Here is a 19,307-nt window from a genome sequence, read left to right as displayed (position 1 = left end):
AATAAAAAAGCGAGCACATTTTAAAACCGCTTTCTGAAAGTACCTAGGCTACTACTTAGCCTACACTGTGTGTCCATCCACTGTGTGTCAATCCGTGCTCAGGTACAGTTTTAAATATTCTCATTACAAAATACAGATCAAATGTTTCGTGATTAACTTTTGGCTACTGTGTAGATGTGCTAATGATATTCTAAATAACCTAGTGAGCTCATTGTGTGTTGGGCGTTCCCGTCAGTTGTGGCGGTGGGTGGAGGCACCGTGGTGGCCCATACAAGAATCTCCGGTTGGAGACTCACTGGTCAGAGAGATCTCTGCTCAAACGACAACGTTTTCGGTAAGCGTTCATTGCATTTCTTTCATTTAGATAATTAAATACATATTATTCATTGAAAGGGTACCCAGTACGCGGTGTTTTGCGATTGTAGGAAAATGCTGCCGGTTGTTACCTTGACAGCGTGTAGCTAGAAGTTAGTGACGTGGTGCTACGATGTGCTGGCAGAGCCCTCTAAATCAGAACCACGGATACATGATACGATTTTCTTGATTTTATTTTGTGAAGAGTTTAGTCGTAGGTTTTCAACAGCTGTACCCGGTGTTTGGAATGACACGTTGACAACTCTGATGCAAATCCACGAACAAGGAAGCTCAAGGCTGTTTATTACGTATCACTAAACTCCCAAGGCTACGGTAAACCGGTCAGTGCAGGGAGTGTGACATATAGATTCCTTGTAGACACGTAACCCAGCCTGCTGAGTAGGTATGCTGTGTCGCTTCGGAGGTTTTCCTGTGTCTGTGTGTGAACTGGAGCTGTCTTGAGTACCTGAATTCTTCAAGCACCCAGTCAATGAGTTTGTGTGTGTGTGTGTGTGTGTGTGTGTATCTATATATATCTGTGTGTGTGTGTGTGCATCTACATATATGTATGTGTGTGTGTTTGAATATCTATATGTCTCTGTGTATATCTGTGTTTGTGTGTATTGTGTGTGTGTGTGTGTGTGTGTGTGTAGCCACCAGAGGATACCCAGCAGTGTGACTATGGACAAGAGCAGACTGTCCGAGAGGCTGGCTGAAGCGGTCCAGTCTCACATCCTGCAGTTCTGGGACGAGCTGAGCCCAGAGGAGCAGGCCAGCCTGGCTCAGGACCTGCAGGGGATGGACCTGCTGGAGGTCAACAGCTTCTTCCAGGCCGCCATGCAGCTGTCGGGCAGCGCCAAGCAGGAGAAGGTGGACAACCATATGGAGCCGGTCCCGCGGGAGGTGCTGGGCAGCGTTACTAGGGACAGGGACAGTCTCCAGGCCTGGGAGGAACAAGGTTGGTCCCCTGCTCGTATAACTGTCACCCTAAAATGTTGTGCACCGTTTGACCTGAAGTGATCTTATCTGTCCCTTGGTACACTCATGACAGGTTTGCTTGGTAATCAGATACAGCTATTCACCTTACCATCCCACATGGGAAGGGGCAGTTTGGGAGTTCTTCTCCCCTTTTTATGGTGTGTTGTATAGTTGTCCTATATATTGCCCTTGGACGGTATTTGTGTGTTTGATTAGGAGGAGGAGCAGTTAAACATCATTATGCAACTCTGATGTGGCACGTACAGCCAGTTTTCTCCATACTTCCTGACACAAGCCCAGCCTGTACTCCTGAGCAGGGGCCAGGTGGACTTCCTGGAATTGTAGTCACTCTATTGGAGGTTCAAAACATGACCTGGCAACCCATTGGCCAAATGTTGTGTGTGGAAATGATGTTTCAGCAAACTGGGTCAATAAGGATGAACATCAGATGTAACACTAGATGCTTCTCTAGCCTGTTGTTAAGGTTGGAAACGATTAACATTTTCCAGTAAAACAGTTGGCTGGCCAAACCTTTATAGCCTTCCAGCAGTGCTGCTAGTAGAGGAGGTGTGCATCTCCTGGGGGTTTGAGGAGGTCTGTTAGGGGGCAGTGTATGGTGTGGGGGACATCTGGTTCTGCTTTGGTCCTGACGCAAATGGGAGGTCACCCAGCTGTGTCATGTAGTAGTGGGTGTGTGTGTGTGTGTGTGTGTGTGTGTGTGTCCACTCACTGTTTAACAGCACCACCAGTTTGCTCAGAGCTGACAGTAACAGTTTATGTAAGCTCAACAACGGCTGCATTATCAACTGGATTCTGTTAGTTTATATAGATTGAAGGTCATGTGATTTTAAAGGGCTTGTTTATCTCGATTGTGTCTCAGTTCTCCGCCCTGTCTCGATATAAGGTTCAGTCACTCTCATATATGCTCATAAACATGTTGATTGTATTATGAGCATACTAGAAATGTTACGTGGATTAGGAGTCATTTAGGATTAGTTTACTTATCAGTATTTTACTGTCAGTATATAAACTAATAAAGTATCTGTGCGGTTACAGGATATATAATGTAGTGATGTGTCTGTGTAGTTATGGTATATTTAACATTAGTGTGTCTGTAGTGATTGGATATATCATATATTCACAGTATCTGTGTAGTCACATGTACCCTTGATGTGTGGTCAGTGGAGGTAACAGGCTCTTACAGGTGTGTGTGTGTGTGTGTGTGTGTGTGTGTGTGTGTGTGTGTGTGTGTGTGTGTGTGTGTGTGTGTGTGTGTGTGTGTGTGTGTGTGTGTGTGTGTGTGTGTGTGTGTGTGTGTGTGTGTGTGTGTGTGTGTGTGTGTGTGTGTGTGTGTGTGTGTGTGTGTGTGTGTGCGTGTGTGCGCGTGCGTGCGTGCGTCCAGGGCTGCGCTGCGTGTCCCAGAGCCAGGTGGCTGTGCTGCTGCTAGCGGGAGGGCAGGGGACCAGGCTGGGGGTCTCCTACCCCAAGGGGATGTACAACGTGGGGCTTCCCTCTCACAAGACCCTCTTCCAGGTCCAGGCCGAACGTGTCCTTAAGCTACAGCAGCTTGCTGATCGCAAACACAACACCAAGTGCTCCATACCCTGGTGAGAGGCCCCCTCCTATCTCTGACCTGCTCAAATAATAATATCATGACGTAATAATAATAATAATGCAGTATTAATATGCTTCATTTATGCTTGAAGAGTCTGTTTATGGCCTGTTATCAGTTTTTTTTAACCATGGCACCAAGCCCTGCCTGTACCATGGAGGCAGGCTCTCCTGGAAACAGGCTCACCTGGGATTTCCAGACTCTGCTCTCGAATGTGGAAGTTTCTTCTCATGAGAGAAGATTCAAATCAAAATGACATCACAGCGAGAGTCCAGTTTCTTCGCGGAGTAGATCAAAGAAGGCCTCATTAGGCCAGTTTTGTCAAGAGACCAGAAATAAAGACTTAAACATTAAGATTATGAACTGGAATGACAGGGAATGCACCTCTCCTTAAAGAAGTCAATTCAATTCCACGATTGGAACAAGTCATGCAGGGTGTTTTAAGATATCTGGGCTGTGTGACTTCCTGGCGTTCTGTGAGAATGCCGCTGCTCTGCGTCATAAACATAACGGCTTCCCTCCTCAGGTACATCATGACCAGCGGCAGGACCATGCAGTCCACCAAGGACTTCTTCATCAAGCACGGCTACTTCGGTCTGAGCCCGGACAACGTCATCTTCTTCCAGCAGGGGATGCTGCCCGCCATGGACTACAACGGCAAGATCATCATGGAGAGCAAGGCCAAGCTCGCCATGGCTCCAGGTACCCAGACCTAAACCTGACCCCCAGACCTAAACCTGACCCCCAGACCTAAACCTGACCCCCAGACCTAAACCTGACCCCCAGACCTAAACCTGACCCCCAGACCTAAACCTGACCCCCAGACCTAAACCTGACCCCCAGACCTAAACCTGACCCCCTGACCTAAACCTGACCCCCAGACCTAAACCTGACCCCCAGACCTAAACCTGACCCCCAGACCTAAACCTGACCCCCTGACCTAAACCTGACCCCCAGACCTAAACCTGACCCCCAGACCTAAACCTGACCCCCAGACCTAAACCTGGCCCTATATACCTGATCCTATAGACATAACCCTGACTCTATAGACCTAACCTTCTGGACCCACCAACCCTATTGAGACATTAGGCGTCTAGCTTAGCTCTTAAGCACAGGAAAGTCAAGTGTGTGCTTGTGTGTGTGTGTGTTCCAGATGGGAATGGGGGGCTCTACCGAGCGCTGGGTTCCCAGGGCATCGTGGAGAACATGAGCAGCAGAGGGGTGAAGTACGTCCATGTGTACTGTGTGGACAACATCCTGGTGAAGGTGGCCGACCCAGCTTTCATCGGCTTCTGTGTGACGAAAGGAGGAGACTGTGGGAACAAGGTCTCTCTCTCTCTCTCTCTGTATCTCTCTCTCTCTCTTTCTTGTGTCTTTGTCCAACCCTCAGACACACTCCTGCCCTCTCCCTCTCCCCACCCCTCCCTATTTCTCTCTCTGTCTCTGTCTCTCTCTGTATCTCTCTATCTCCCTGTCTTCATCTCTCTCCATCCCTCTCATTCTCTTTCGTCTGTCTCTCTCCCTCTGTGTTTCTCTGAATCTCATGTATTCAATACAAACCAGTGACTGGCTGTGCTTAGTGTGGCAAGTGGGCTGCAGTTACTTTGAGTTCCCACCAGGTGGCTTTGGCTCCTCCCACCAGACTGGTCTAAGACAGGCTGTTCTATTTTACATTTACATTTAGTCATTTAGCAGACGCTCTTATCCAGAGCGACTTACAGTAAGTACAGGGACATTCCCCCGAGGCAAGTAGGATGAAGTGCCTTGCCCAAGGACACAACGTCAGTTGGCATGACCGGGAATCAAACTGGCAACCTTCGGATTACTAGCCCGATTCCCTCACCGCTCAACCATCTGACTCCCTCATTTTCCTGACAGTAAAGTTTATAGGGTAGAGCAAAAGGCCAGTTAAATACGCTTTACGATCCCTGTTGAACCAGCGTGGCCAAGCAAGGGGGCTTTTTATGCAACAACAATTTCTGGAATATGTGTTTGAGCTAATGCAGCACAGTTATAACCCATTTCTGATCGTTGGGTACGTTGCTTTGGGTAAAGGCGTCTGAAGGAACTACAAAGGGAATCACAGCAGGAGCCACCGGGAGTGTTCTAGTGGAGTCTTCCTATGTCTGTGCTTCTGAGGCAGGCTGCATCCTGGCCTGTGTGTCTCTGAGGCAGGCTCCATCCTGGCCTGTGTGTCTCTGAGGCAGGCCCCACCCTGGCCTGTGTGTCTCCGAGGCAGGCTCCATCCTGGCCTGTGTGTCTCTGAGGCAGGCTCCATCCTGGCCTGTGTGTCTCTGAGGCAGGCCCCACCCTGGCCTGTGTGTCTCCGAGGCAGGCTCCATCCTGGCCTGTGTGTCTCTGAGGCAGGCTCCATCCTGGCCTGTGTGTCTCTGAGGCAGGCTCCACCCTGGCCTGTGTGTCTCTGAGGCAGGCCCCACCCTGGCCTGTGTGTCTCTGAGGCAGGCCCCACCCTGGCCTGTGTGTCTCTGAGGCAGGCCCCACCCTGGCTCCATACAGGACTGAGACCACTGCTGCCCTTCATGTGGCTTCTTCACTCCCCCCCTCTCTCTCCCCCCCCCCTCTCTCTCCCCCCCCCTCTCTCTCCCCCCCCCTCTCTCTCCCCACCCCTCTCTCTCCCACCCTCCCCCAGCTCTTTTCCACTCCCTCTCTCCCTCACCCCTCTCCCTCCCTCCTTTAATCCTCCCCCTTTCTGACCCCTCCCCTCCCTGCTTCTGTTCATGTGGCTTCCCCCCCCCCCCCCCCTAGACTCCAACCTGTCATTAGGAAGGGGGCGGAGCCCGGCAAGCTGCAGTCAGTAAAATGGAGTGTAGCTCTCATGTAAAAGAATCCCTTTCTCTCTGTGACCTGTACCCTGACTTCTTCATTCATGAAGCATTTCCTGTTTCTCCGTGACATCTCTTCCAGGTGGTGGAGAAGACCAATCCGACGGAGGCAGTGGGCGTGGTCTGCAAGGTGGATGAGCGCTACCAGGTGGTGGAGTACAGCGAGATCACCCTGGCAACCGCTGAGAAGCGTAACGCCGACGGCCGTCTGATGTTTAACGCCGCAAACGTGGCCAATCACTTCTTCACCCTGGACTTCCTCAGAGACGTCGTGCAGTAGGTTCAGGAGAAGGGTTAGTTAGGGGGGTTAGTTAGGGCTAGGGATGAGTTAGTGAGGATGGTTAGTTAGGGCTAGGATGAGTTAGTGAGGGTGGTTATTTAGGGCTAGGATGAGTTAGTGGGGATTGTTAGTTAGGGTTGGTTAGAGTTACTTGGGGTTAAGGTCCTTAATGAACCCTAGGTTTGGCAGAAGACTCTTTTTTAACTCTAAATCTAGACTCTGACAATCATAATTACATAAAGTTATTAACATAGCGGGTCATATCTCCCCCTCCAGGATCTATGAACCCCAGCTCCAACACCATGTGGCTCAGAAGAAGATCCCGTATGTGGACACACAGGGCCAGCTCATCACACCAGACAAACCCAACGGAATCAAAATGGAAAAGTTTGTCTTTGACATCTTCCAGTTTGCCAAGTGAGTGTCACAGATGATCCTGTAGCTAGCACGTGTCCCTGTGGGCTACGTAGCTACTAGCTAGCATGTATCCTGCTGTAGCTACTAGCTAGCATGTATCCTGCTGTAGCTACTAGCTAGCATGTATCCTGCTGTAGCTACTAGCTAGCATGTATCCTGCTGTAGCTACTAGCTAGCATGTATCCTGCTGTAGCTACTAGCTAGCATGTATCCTGCTGTAGCTACTAGCTAGCAAGTATCCTGCTGTAGCTACTAGCTAGCATGTATCCCGCTGTAGCTAGTAGCTAGCATGTATCCCGCTGTAGCTACTAGCTAGCATGTATCCTGCTGTAGCTACTAGCTAGCATGTATCCTACTGTAGCTACTAGCTAGCATGTATCCTGCTGTAGCTACTAGCTAGCATGTATCCTGCTGTAGCTACTAGCTAGCATGTATCCTGCTGTAGCTACTAGGTAGCATGTATCCTGCTGTAGCTACTAGCTAGCATGTGTCATGCTGTTAGCTCACCCTAACTAACATGTGTGTTTTTGTTTCCAGCACTAACTGTAGCGCCGGAAGGCTGTAGCAAGCGGTCTGTTTTAAGTGTTTGTGTGTGTGTGTGTCTCAGGAAGTTTGTGGTGTTTGAGGTTCTGCGCGAGGACGAGTTCTCTCCTCTGAAGAACGCGGACAGCCAGGACGGTAAGGACACGCCCAGCACAGCCAGACACGCCCTGCTGTCACTGCACCACCGCTGGGTCCTCAACGCCGGGGGACACTTCATCGACGAGAATGGGACACGCGTGCCTGCCATACCCAGGTGAGACACACACACACTCACTCAGACTCTCACACACTCAGACACACGTATGGGCATGCACACTTGCCTTCTCTGCACATTCACTCACTCATCCCACTGTCTACCTTCTACTCCCCCCCCCCCCCCTCATCCCTCCCACCCCCCTCATCCCTCCCACCCCCCTCACCCCCCTCAACCCCTCCAACCCCCCACCACGGTTCTCCCCATGTGATGTTTCCAGTCACGTCGCAGCAGAAAGCAGCTCGGCTGATGTCAACATGAAGTAACTATTTCTAGTCACTGGTGCATGGTGATGGTGCTCTCTCTCTCTCTCTCTCTCTGTCGCTCGTCCTCCAGCAGCCCTGGGCCGTGTCTCAATAGTCTAGCACGGCCGGGCCAAGCGGGTCAATCGAGACACAGCCTTGGCGTCAGAGGCCACCGCTGGGATGGGGCTTCACTCTGTCTACTAATCCACAGAATGTTGCATGCTGGGTAAAACTGCTCGCTTTTGCAGTGGGATGATGATGATGATGATGATGATGAAGCCAGAGAATCACATCCCTTCAGCATCCAGATGGACCATGGGATCCTCATGATTCAGCACATTACTTTCATGACCCAAATACCTTATTATTATAATAATAACTAATCCATCTTTCTCCTGATGAGCTAGCTGCGGGCCGGACTGCAGCTGAATTATAGCAAAGGGGGGGGGGGGTGTAGCTCAGTGGTTACAGCATTTGACTGCAGATCGAGAGATTGCAGGTTCAAATCCCCCTGCAGCTTGCGCTGTATGAACCCTTTATAACTGATGGTGCTGCTAGCAGTAAAGGCAGTTCCTGTAACTCTTAGGTACTTCTGGGAGATGTGGGGCTGACCTCTGACCCTATAATCATGACCTCCTGTGGGAGCCTGGCTGATCTAGACTGTAGGACATCTGCTTCTTTCATCTCTATCTCCTACCCACAAACAAAGAGGAGGAAATTCCTCCTGTTTTCCTTCGAGTTTCCTCTCAGCTGACCTGTCTCTCCTCTCAGCTGACCTGTCTCTCCTCTCAGCTGACCTCTCTCTCCTCTCATCTGACCCGTCTCTCTCCCCACAGCCTGAAAGACGGAACAGACCTGCCGATCAAGTGTGAGATCTCCCCGCTTGTGTCGTACGGAGGAGAGGTAAAGAGGGGGGAATGATTGACCACTGAGCATGCCTTGCTTGTTTACATCTTAAGGATGCGTAACTCTAACAGTATTTTGATGATCGGAGTCAAGGAATGGTGTATTTACCAGACACGGTGTACAGTAACCACATCTCAGCTACCAGGCACGATGCAACGACCATGAAACGACAGGACGTTTTGATGATGTCACATCCTGTGTCGGCAGGGCCTGGAGGAGCTGGTGGCGGGAAAGGAGTTCCGTCCAACTCTGGTGATCGACAATGACGGAGTCCACCAGCTGGTGAAGAACGGAGTGTGACGGAGAGAGAGGGGAAAAGGGGAGAGAGGGGGAGGGGAGAGGGAGGGAGAGAGGGGGGGGAGAGAGAGAAAGAGAGAGAGGGAGAGGGGAGAGAGAGGGAGAGAGAGAGAGGGGGGAGGGGAGGGAGGGGGGAGATAGAGGGGAGAGGGAGACAGAGAGACAGATGTTAACCCAAAGATCAAACGTGACCATGTGCACTCGGGATTCACCCCAACACCTCTTCATCTGCTACAACATATACAGTATATATATATATATGTATATACATGTGTGTGTATATATAAAAACATCTCTTCATCTACTCTTCCATACCTGATGTGTAAAATGCCTCCTGGCTACTTTGATCAACAATATTTATTTTTTACTTCAGACTTATTTTTATATGGATTGTTCCTGCTGTAGGTGGAAATTACTGCATACAAATTGTTGTACTTTTTGAGATTTATGCATAGAAGTATCTGTAGGTACAACATGGGGTGTAGAATCAGGTGTGGGGAACTTGAGGACCATGTAATGAGATACATGGATGGGGGACTTATTTATGATGGTTTAAATGTCTGTCTGTTTGTCTTCTGTGTAATCACTTAGAAATTACACGTAGCTTTGAAGGATACATTTATTTTCAGTTTTATTTAATAAAGAAATGTCATACTAGGTAGAATGCTTGTGAGTCATGTGTTTAGCGGTATGTCATCGCTCTGTGGAGTCACAGTTTCCAGGACAGGCTGGAGGCTGGAGGCTGATGGCTCCAGCTCATGGTGGAGCAGTTGACTGTTGATCAAGAGCTCCCAGGTTCAATTCCCGCTCTATGTTGCTGTGGATGAAAGTGGTTGACAGGCCTGGTCATGCTAGTCTCCTGTATGAAGCTGGTCCTGTTTATACAGTGTCTTCATCTCCTAGCACGGGAACTTTGTGTTTGTCACTATTTTACACTGTAAATCCTTAAACTTACCAATCTTGAATATCCCTTTAATGAACCGGTCCTGACCAGATAACAGAAATATTTAAATTAAGGTTTTAATGATTGCCTATTAATGGCGTTTAATTATTTATGTTAGGACAGGACTGTGGAGCAAGACAAATACATAATACTTAACACTGCAAATAAATAAGAAAAAAACATTTCTGTTTTTCATTCTGGTTGTCTAATGGCAAAATAAAAATATGATTTTTAAGGGGAAAATAAGTGATGTGATTGGTCACCGAACTCCGTCTTAATTGAAACCTTATGTTTGGCATGTGGAATTCTGGGACTTTGGCACGGGCCCAGGAATCCTCAGAATGTCAAGGTTTTTTCTCCCTCTCCATCCATCCCTCCTCCCTCTTTCTTCATCCATCCCTCCCTCTTTCTCTCCGCTGATCGTTCCTTTGCCGTACTGCTCGAGTGTCTTACATCAGCCTAGCGAGAAAAAGACCGAGCGGAGAAGAGAAGTTTCTAACCGACAGAACTCGCACGGCAAGAGATTCACACTGGAATACTCTCTCTTCTCCTCGGAACAAATGGTTGAATAAGAAAAACAATCGACACGTAAGTTAACTGTGCTCATCATTAAATAGTTCTTTAAACTTTTACTGGTCACTTTCTGAGAGAGGGGAACTTTCTTGGGCAGAAAACTGATGCCTCGGTGGTGCTGCGGTTACTTTCACTGCCCCTCGGCATTCTGGGTATTATTCTGCGTTTGAACAGGAACCCAATGTTCTGTCTGGTCCGCAGGCTGGAGTAGAGTAGAGTCGACCTGGTGTTATCCAGCTGTTTTACACAGCAGCCATTACAACCAGCTGGTCATTTTAAGATTCCTACCAAAGTCTGGAATAGAGTACATTTAATGGGAAGTCTTGGTGTTATGTTTCATTCTGCTTTTGCAAAAGTGTTTTTTTATTCTTCTGTGTCTTATGTGTACTTAATATTTCTCTGTGTTGTTCCTGTGGCTTGCACTTGACGTTAAAGAGCTGGGTATTTCAGTTTTTATTGTCTGCAGATGTGGAACTAGAACCCGCTAGTGTCTTCAAGCCCCACAGCTGCGTGCTGCAGGTCAGGGAGGGCTCCCATCCTCCAGAGAGGTGCAGACAGAGAGGTGCAGACCACAGGCTGAACACAGTCAGGCATCAAGAGTAGAGATACAATTAAAACGTGATTATGGATCTGGAAAACAGAGATATCTAGAGTTCCAGATCAGTCCTTCAGGTTGGCGCCTGTCAGTTTAGGCAGTGGTCAACTACAGGCCTGGAATAAGACATGAGACAGGAGACAGGAGACATGAGACAGGTCCTAATAAGTTGTGAGACACTCAGCAACACGCACATTCAACCACACAAAGAGTGCGACACACACACACGAGCAAGACACACACAGCAAGATACACACAGACGGCTACAGAGTACAGTAGAATAGAGTACAGTAGAGCATAGTAGAGTACAGTAGAACGGAGGACAGACCAGGTACAGACCAGTGAGCTATTGTTCCGGGCTGATCTGGAATGAGTAGTTATGCTATCGGGGTACAGCTAAACCATGTGCTGTTGACTGTGTGTGTGTGTGTGTGTGTCAGAGACAGGTAAAGCGAGGTGTGTGTGCTGTACATTTACATTTAGCAGACGCTCTTATCCAGAGCGACTTACAGTAAGTACACGGACATTCTCCCCGAGGCAAGTAGGGTGAAGTGCTGATTAATAGCCCGACTCCCTAACCGCTCAGCCACCTGGGGGGTCAGATTTAGTGTTCCGCTGTGGTGGTCTGTCAGAGGGCCTGAAGGACACTGTCTCTCTGTGTGCCAGAGGGAGGAAGTGCCTCCAAGACAATCTGATTGTTTCTGCAAATAAGAAACCCTCTAATGACAACATGAAGCCCCTTCCTGTTTTCTTTTGCAACGGGAGAACTGTGGTGAGTGAGTGTGTGAGTGCGTGCGTGTGTTGTTACTCCATACAGAGGCCCAGCTAAAACGGTGCATAGGTCAAAGCCCTAAGCACACACACCAAACACGGGTGGGTCCAAACACGACCTTGGTTCTGGAGGTCATTGTGTTGCTCTGTAGTGGAGGTTTCTCTGCACTGTGTCTGGGAAACACAGCCCGTTCCTGACCACTGACACACTGTTAGACTGTGTCTGGGAAACACAGCCCGTTCCTGACCACTGACACACTGTTAGACTGTGTCTGGGAAACACAGCCCGTTCCTGACCACTGACACACTGTTAGACTGTGTCTGGGAAACACAGCCCGTTCCTGACCACTGACACACTGTTAGAACTCTGCACTGAACTCTGCACTGTTAGAACTCTGCTGTACTTGCGGCTGAATCAAACCTAAACACACAGATACAGTTGTATTTGCTGCGGTTGGTCAGACCCAGGATGGTAGTCTGGGGTGATGGAGCAGGGGAGACCAGACACACCACTGTGAAATATCTGAACGCCCTCAGGGGAGAACAGCGTGGAGAGACTGTTCCCACACGGCTGAGCAGAGTGCTGGCCTCTGTGTCTCAGTAGCTCACACACACGCGCACACACACACACACACCTGTAGGGTCTGTGAGCTGTGTGCAGCCAGGTAGATCGTGAGGAGGCTAGGAGAGTCAGACTACAGGTCAGCACAGTGTTGCTATTCGTCCCCCAGGTACACAGCAAGGTCACCAACAGGTCGGGAGGACCAGATGTGTTGTTTTGGTCAAATTGGGAAATGTTTTTCTGCACCCGTCACAACACAACAACATGGGCGTGTTTGTATTGCTGGGTGATTATATATCGATAAGAAATAATTCTGCATTCGCATTCATTCATACATCACATGACATCAAGAACAGACACAATGTATCCAATGTATGAATAACAATTGAACTTTTGCTTCTTAAGGTTCCCTGGTTCCCTGGTCCTGACTTGCCGTGTGTGTGTACCTAGTGTGTGTGTGTGTGGCGGGGGGATGAAGCGCCTGTGGGACACACACTTCCCTCTCCTCATCCTGCTGTACCTGCTAGGCGCTGTGATGTCACAGGTCAACCCAGGTCAGTGTACCCCAGCACTCACACACACACACACACACATCTTTCTATACTAATACTCAGACACGCATACATTAGACACACCCTGTTTTCAGTTCACTGTGGTTTGTTTACAGCCAGAGCTACATTGGCATGTTGGTGTGCTTATAGAGTGAGAGGGAGAGAGATGGAAAGAGAGAGGGGGAGACATAGAGAGGGAGAGGGAGAGGGAGAGGGAGAGGGAGAGAGAGAGAAGAGAGAGAGAGAGAGAGAGAGAGAGAGAGAGAGAGAGAGAGAGAGAGAGAGAGAGAGAGAGAGAGAGAGAGAGAGAGAGAGAGAGAGAGAGACAGTAATGACTGTGTGTGTGTTGTGGTGGTGTTCAGGCTGATGTCATCTCTATTGATAGAAACCAACCCTCAGCATCACTCAGGCAGATGTGTGTGACACAGTGTTGATGGATGCTCAAGAGTAGAGAAGAGACAAATATAGTCTTCTTCTCACCTAGCTCAAACCAAAATGGCCACCTGTACTAATGTCTTCACAACATAAACCCAGTGTGTCTCTCTGGGAGAGCCTCTCTGGTAGATCGAGGGTTAGAGAGCTGAGGAGCTGGATGGGAGAGGAAGAGAGGCAGTTTGGACGTTAGAGGATTTTCTACAGGATTTTCCACTGCAGTATCATCACACTGGTCTTCTCTCAGCCTGAATCATCTCAGGATCGCTCTGCTCTGGGCTTCTGTAGTGTGTGTGTGTGTGTGTGTGTGTGTGTGTGTGTGTGTGTGTGTGTGTGTGTGTGTGTGTGTGTGTGTGTGTGTGTGAGAGAGCGAGAGAGCGAGAGAGCGAGAGAGAGAGAGAGAGAGAGAGAGAGAGAGAGAGAGAGAGAGAGAGAGAGAGGGCAGGAGTGTGTCTGAGGGTTGGACAAAGACACAAGAAAAAGAGAGAAGGAGAGTGAGAGACAGAGAGGGAAAGAGAGAGAGAGACAGAGAGGGAAAGAGAGAGAGAGGGTGACAGAGAAAGGAGGGAGAGAGAGAGTGTGGGTGGAGTGTGGATCCAGTTATGGAGTCTGTGGTTCATGCAGAGCAGCCATTTTGACAGCAGGGAAGAACAATGACATGATCCCCCTCTCTCTCTCTGTCTCTCTCTGTGTTCCCAGAGGGAGCATGGTCACTCATAACTCAGGGAGTGTTTTTCTGCATCTGAACAGGGTCAGGGTTCACGCATTCTACCGTGGAAGGAAAGTCAGAATACATCTTTATCGTTTAAAACTGAATTACTCTTCTCCGATTACTGTTCTCAAGTGCAAAATGGTTTGGAAAGATATGTAAAAAAAGAGAGGATGTAGGGTGTGTGTGTGTGTGTGTGTGTGTATCCCTGTCCTGTATCCACACGCTCTTCTTCAAGTGTATCAGTCTCAGTATTGGTGCATTTTGGGACGGCAAGGAAATATGCATGGCTGAACTTAGTAGCACTGACATACTAGCTTGTGCCAACTTTCCCCTGTTTAAAATTCCCGACCAGTGGAGTTATACCATCACTGTGTTTCCCATTTGCTTCTGGAGTGGGCGAGCATCTTTCTCGAGCTGCTTAATAAAACTGCTTCACAGAACAGCTTTCTAGAACTGCTTCACAGAACAGCTTTCTAGAACTGCTTCACAGAACAGCTTTCTAGAACTGCTTCACAGAACAGCTTTCTAGAACTGCTTCACAGAGCTTCTTTAGATAAAACTTTCTTTATCCCAAAGGAAATGCTTGATAGAATAGCTCCACAGGATGAGGGGAAAACACAATCCACCTGGGACGTTCTCGTCCAATAGGAGCTCTAGCTTTCTTGCTAAAGGCGGGACTATGATTGCCAGCACAAAAGGGGTGTCAAATAAATGTGTGATAGACAGAGAATGTGAGTGTGTGTTTGTGTGCAAGAGAGAATCTGAGTGTGTGTGTCAGAGAGAAAGAAAGAGAGAGAGAGAGAGAGAGAGAGAGAGAGAGAGAGAGCGAGAGAGAGAGAGGGAGAGAGGGGGGGAGAGAGAGGGAGAGGGGGAGGGAGAGGGGGAGGGAGAGAGAGAATGTGTGTGTGTGTGTGAAAGAACGCGAGTGTGTGTGTATGTTTGGAGCCAGTGGTTAGACACCATGGAACAAGCCAGCCATTCATGAGGCAGGGTGCGGTAAAAACCAGAAGGTAAGAGGTAAGGTCCAACACATCTCTCTCTCTCCTCTCCCCCCTCTCCCTTTCTCTCCCTCGCTTTATCTTGCTTTCTTTCTTTCCCCCCTTCTCCGACTCGCCTCTCTCTGTCTCTCCCTCTCTTTCTCTCCCTCCTTCTCCCCCTCTCCCTCCCTCTCTCTCTTCACACAGGGCTGGTATTTTTCCACCTTTTCAGAGGTGATATTTATAGTCCGAGGCAGAGTGTAGAGGGTCAGTGTGTGTGTGTGTGTGTGTGTGTGTGTGTCTGTGTGTTTGTTTGCCCCAGAGGTCAATTCCAAGTGGGGAAGGTAAATAAATAAACAAAAAAGCAGAACCCGGAAGGGGAAGGATAGAGAGAAGGGGGGAGAAAGGGGACACACACACACACACATGAACATGCACACACATGAACACACACACACACTCACACACACCGAGCTCTGTTCACTGGACCAAATCCCTACTTTATTTTAATAAAACAATCTGAGTGCTGGGCTGTGGGGCAGTGTTGTGTATATATGTGTGTGTGTAGGTAGTGTCGATGGTGTCTGTGTGTGTGTGTGTGCAGGGGTGTGTCGCTACCCTCTAGGGATGTCTGGAGGTCAGATCCAGGATGAGGACATCTCTGCTTCCAGTCAGTGGTCTGAGTCCACAGCAGCACGCTATGGCAGGTAGGACACACACACACACACACTCTAACACACACAGACACTCTAACACACACACTCTAACACACACACACACTCTAACACACACACACACACACACACTCTAACACACACACACACACACACAATCTGTAACACACTCTAGCACATGTGTGTTGGACCAGGAGCGTGTGGGTGGCCTTCAAGCTGGAAGATGATGTCATATCCTCCTGTAGACACCGCAGGGTTGTTCCTGCACACACACACACTCCCTCTAACACACACACACACTCTCTCTAACACACACACATAAACACATGGGTTGTTCCTGCCCTCTTCATCAGCCTGCCAACAGAACCACAAACTAACCGTTCAGAATGAATTCATGACAAAATAACTTTCCTAGGTTGTTGCTTAAACTTTTCTCTGTCTCTCTCTCTCTCTTCTCTGTCTGCTCTCGGTTTATACTCACCGTTCTCTCATCCTATCCTCTGCTTTTCCTCTGCTCTCGCTCTCCCTCCCTCCCCCAGGCTGGACTTTGAGGAGGGCGATGGGGCGTGGTGTCCGGAGGGGACTGTGGAGCCGGACAGTGTGAAGGAGTTCCTGCAGGTGGACCTGCGCTCGCTCCACTTCCTGACGCTGGCCGGCTCGCAGGGCCGTCACGCCGGGGGTATGGGCAACGAGTTCGCCCAGATGTACAAGATCAAGTACAGCCGGGACGGCAGCCGCTGGATCTCCTGGAGGAGCAGGCAGGGCCAGCAGGTGGGAGCAAGCTCCTTATCTTCTCTCTTCCACTCCTCCTCTCCTCTCTCCTCCTCCTCTATCCTCTTCTTCTATCTTCTCATGTCTCCTCCTCTCTCTCCTCCTCCTCCTCCTCTCCTCCTCCTCTCCTCCCCTCTCTCCTCCTCCTCCTCTCCTCCCCTCTCTCCTCCTCCTCCTCTCCTCCTCCTCTCCTCCCCTCTCTCCTCCTCCTCTATCCTCCTCTTCTATCTTCTCATGTCTCCTCCTCTCTCCTCCTCCTCTCCTCCCCCTCTCTCCTCTCCTCTCCTCCCCCTCTCTCCTCTCCTCTCCTCCTCTCCTCCCCTCTCTCCTCCTCCTCTATCCTCCTCTTCTATCTTCTCATGTCTCCTCCCCCTCTCTCCTCTCCTCTCTCCTCCTCTCCTCCTGCAGGTCATCGAGGGGAACAGGAATGCGTATGACATCGTGCTGAAGGACCTGGAGCCGCCCATCATCGCTCGCTTTGTGCGTTTCCTGCCCGTCACCGACCACGCCATGAACGTCTGCATGAGAGTGGAGCTGTACGGCTGCGAGTGGCTGGGTAGGACGGGGGGGAGGGGGAGAAGGAGAGGGGAAGGGAGGGAGGGGGGTTAGACCATGTTGCACACACCAGGCCTGCTGAAACAGAAAGCTGAAAAACTAAAACCGCCCCCCTGCCCTCCCTCCCTGCCTCCCCGTCTCCTCCCTGCCTCCCCCTCCCTGCCTCCCCGCCTCCTCCCCGCCTCCTCCCTGCCTCCCCCCTGCCTCCCCCTCCCTGCCTCCCCGCCTCCTTCCTGCCCTCCCTGCCCTCCCTCCCTGCCCTCCCTCCCTGCCTCCCCCTCCCTGCCCTCCCTCCCTGCCTCCCCGCCTCCTCCCTGCCTCCCCCTCCCTGCCTCCCCGCCTCCTCCCTGCCCTCCCTCCCTGCCCTCCCTCCCTGCCCTCCCTCCCTGCCCTCCCTCCCTGCCTCCCCCTCCCTGCCTCCCTCCCCCTCCTCCCCCCAGATGGTCTGGTGTCCTACAACGCCCCTGCAGGAGAGCAGATGAATCTACACAGTCAGCACGTTTACCTCAACGACTCTGTCTACGACGGAGCTATTATCTACAGGTGTGTGTGCCTGGCCTTGCTAGGTCTACAACTGGGGGGAGACAGCCCCCCCTAGTGGACATGTTACTGATGTTCACGCTTACTGCTGTATGAATAACCTGTATGTCCGTCTCTCTACCTGTCCACCTGTCCTTCTCTCTACCTGTCCACCTGTCTGTCTGTTTGCCAGTATGACGGAAGGTCTGGGCCAGCTGACAGATGGGATGTGTGGATTGGACGATTTCACCCACAGTCATGTGTACAACGTGTTGCCGGGATACGACTACGTGGGCTGGACCAATGAGAGCTTCCCAAGCGGATATGTGGAGATCATGTTTGAGTTTGACCGTATGCGAAACTTCACCACCATGAAGGTAACTGTAACATGTTTATCTGTCTCCAGGTGTAACATGTTTATCTGTCTCCAGGTGTAACATGTTTATCTGTCTCCAGGTGTAACATGTTTATCTGTCTCCAGGTGTAACATGTTTATCCGTCTCCAGGTGTAACATGTTTATCCGTCTCCAGGTGTAACATGTTTATCTGTCTCCAGGTGTAACATGTTTATCCGTCTCCAGGTGTAACATGTTTATCCGTCTCCAGGTGTAACATGTTTATCCGTCTCCAGGTGTAACATGTTTATCCGTCTCCAGGTGTAACATGTTTATCCGTCTCCAGGTGTAACATGTTTATCCGTCTCCAGGTGTAACATGTTTATCCGTCTCCAGGTGTAACATGTTTATCCGTCTCCAGGTGTAACATGTTTATCCGTCTCCAGGTGTAACATGTTTATCCGTCTCCAGGTGTAACATGTTTATCCGTCTCCAGGTGTAACATGTTTATCCGTCTCCAGGTGTAACATGTTTATCCGTCTCCAGGTGTAACATGTTTATCCGTCTCCAGGTGTAACATGTTTATCTGTCTCCAGATGTAACATGTTTATCTGTCTCCAGGTGTAACATGTTTATCCGTCTCCAGGTGTAACATGTTTATCCGTCTCCAGGTGTAACATGTTTATCCGCCCCCGGGTAACATGTTTATCCGTCTCCAGGTGTAACATGTTTATCCGTCTCCAGGTGTAACATGTTTATCTGTCTCCAGGTGTAACATGTTTATCTGTCTCCAGGTGTAACATGTCTCTCTGTGTTTCCCTCTCCTCAGGTACACTGTAACAACCTGTTCTCGCAGCAGGTGAAGGTGTTCCGCCAGGTGGTTTGTTACTTCCGCTCCGAGTCGGACTGGGAGGCCACGCCTCTCTCCTTCACCCCGGGGGCCGACGTCCTGAACCCCAGCGCCCGATTCATCACCGTCTCCTTGGCCAATCACATGGCCAGTTCCATCAAGTGCCAGTTCTACTTTGCCGATGCCTGGATGATGTTCAGCGAGGTGACGTTCCAGTCAGGTACATCACCATGACGACACACCCATCTAGCGACACACGAACAGCTCCGTGAGCTTCCTGGATCCTGTCTCACTGCTGCTACGTCTCTTACATCCTTCACTGTGTTTCTGCAGACACAGCCATGTACAACACCACCCTGGCACCGCCTAAAACTGGACCCCCCACCAGTACACAACCAGGTCAGTGGCCACACACACACACACACACACACAGGTACAGACACGATGACAAACTCACACAGGCTTCCATACAGCCACACACACACTTTGTTTCAGTTCCACAACCAAATGCGTTCTTACCTGTTGTCCAATAGCAAGGTGTGTTTCCCTATCCCCGCCCCAGGGGATGACCCCACCCACAAAGTAGACGACAGCAACACACGCATTCTGATTGGCTGTTTGGTCGCCATCATCTTGATCCTGGTGGCCATCATCGTCATCATCTTGTGGAGGCAGGTGTGGCAGAAGATGCTGGAGAAGGTGAGGAACAAGCGCTCACTGGGGTGTGTGTGTGTGTCGACCAGGAACACAGTCTGCAGG

At 50.0% G+C, this 19,307-nt stretch overlaps 2 protein-coding genes across 4 annotated transcripts in view; both read left to right on the top strand.

Annotated features, from left to right (window-relative positions):
* The first annotated feature begins 216 nt into the window (after nt 1–216).
* uap1 (UDP-N-acetylglucosamine pyrophosphorylase 1) lies at nt 217–8,767 on the top strand. 2 transcript variants are annotated; one of them, XM_062452752.1, is made up of 11 exons: nt 217–334; nt 1,008–1,312; nt 2,735–2,939; nt 3,471–3,646; nt 4,098–4,270; nt 5,870–6,063; nt 6,344–6,484; nt 7,092–7,280; nt 7,501–7,542; nt 8,362–8,428; nt 8,639–8,767. In XM_062452752.1, exons 2-11 carry the CDS (start codon nt 1,036–1,038, stop codon nt 8,729–8,731), a joined length of 1,557 nt encoding a protein of 518 aa, XP_062308736.1. In that variant the 5' UTR covers nt 217–334; nt 1,008–1,035; the 3' UTR covers nt 8,732–8,767. The 2 variants fall into 2 exon arrangements, with proteins under 2 accessions (XP_062308736.1, XP_062308738.1); XM_062452754.1 differs by lacking the exon at nt 7,501–7,542 and having other exon boundaries at nt 8,639–8,752.
* Nucleotides 8,768–10,000: 1,233 nt separating this feature from the next.
* The window catches only part of ddr2a (discoidin domain receptor tyrosine kinase 2a), a 14,450-nt gene continuing 5,143 nt past the window's right edge, over nt 10,001–19,307 (top strand). The window contains exons 1-10 of one of the 2 annotated variants that reach the window (XM_062452571.1): nt 10,001–10,259; nt 12,578–12,726; nt 15,449–15,551; nt 16,058–16,289; nt 16,698–16,845; nt 17,285–17,387; nt 17,557–17,740; nt 18,528–18,768; nt 18,882–18,947; nt 19,135–19,247. In XM_062452571.1, coding sequence (XP_062308555.1) covers nt 12,645–12,726; nt 15,449–15,551; nt 16,058–16,289; nt 16,698–16,845; nt 17,285–17,387; nt 17,557–17,740; nt 18,528–18,768; nt 18,882–18,947; nt 19,135–19,247 — 1,272 coding nt within the window. In that variant the 5' untranslated portion in view covers nt 10,001–10,259; nt 12,578–12,644. Of the gene's footprint in view, nt 10,260–12,577; nt 12,727–15,448; nt 15,552–16,057; nt 16,290–16,697; nt 16,846–17,284; nt 17,388–17,556; nt 17,741–18,527; nt 18,769–18,881; nt 18,948–19,110; nt 19,248–19,307 lie in introns of both variants that reach the window. The other variant, XM_062452570.1, reaches the window with a different exon arrangement.

This window comes from Osmerus eperlanus, chromosome 26 (assembly GCF_963692335.1).
Source record: "Osmerus eperlanus chromosome 26, fOsmEpe2.1, whole genome shotgun sequence".
NCBI classification, from domain to species: domain Eukaryota; kingdom Metazoa; phylum Chordata; class Actinopteri; order Osmeriformes; family Osmeridae; genus Osmerus; species Osmerus eperlanus.
This window is presented reverse-complemented; position numbering and strand designations above follow the sequence as displayed.

Coding starts and splice junctions, on each gene's coding strand:
- uap1 (XM_062452752.1), top strand. CDS start 1,036: ATGGACAAGAGCAGACTGTCCGAGAGGCTGGCTGAAGCGGTCCAGTCT. Junction 2,940..3,470: donor ACCAAGTGCTCCATACCCTG/GTGAGAGGCCCC, acceptor TTCCCTCCTCAG/GTACATCATGACCAGCGGCA. Junction 6,064..6,343: donor TTCCTCAGAGACGTCGTGCA/GTAGGTTCAGGA, acceptor CTCCCCCTCCAG/GATCTATGAACCCCAGCTCC.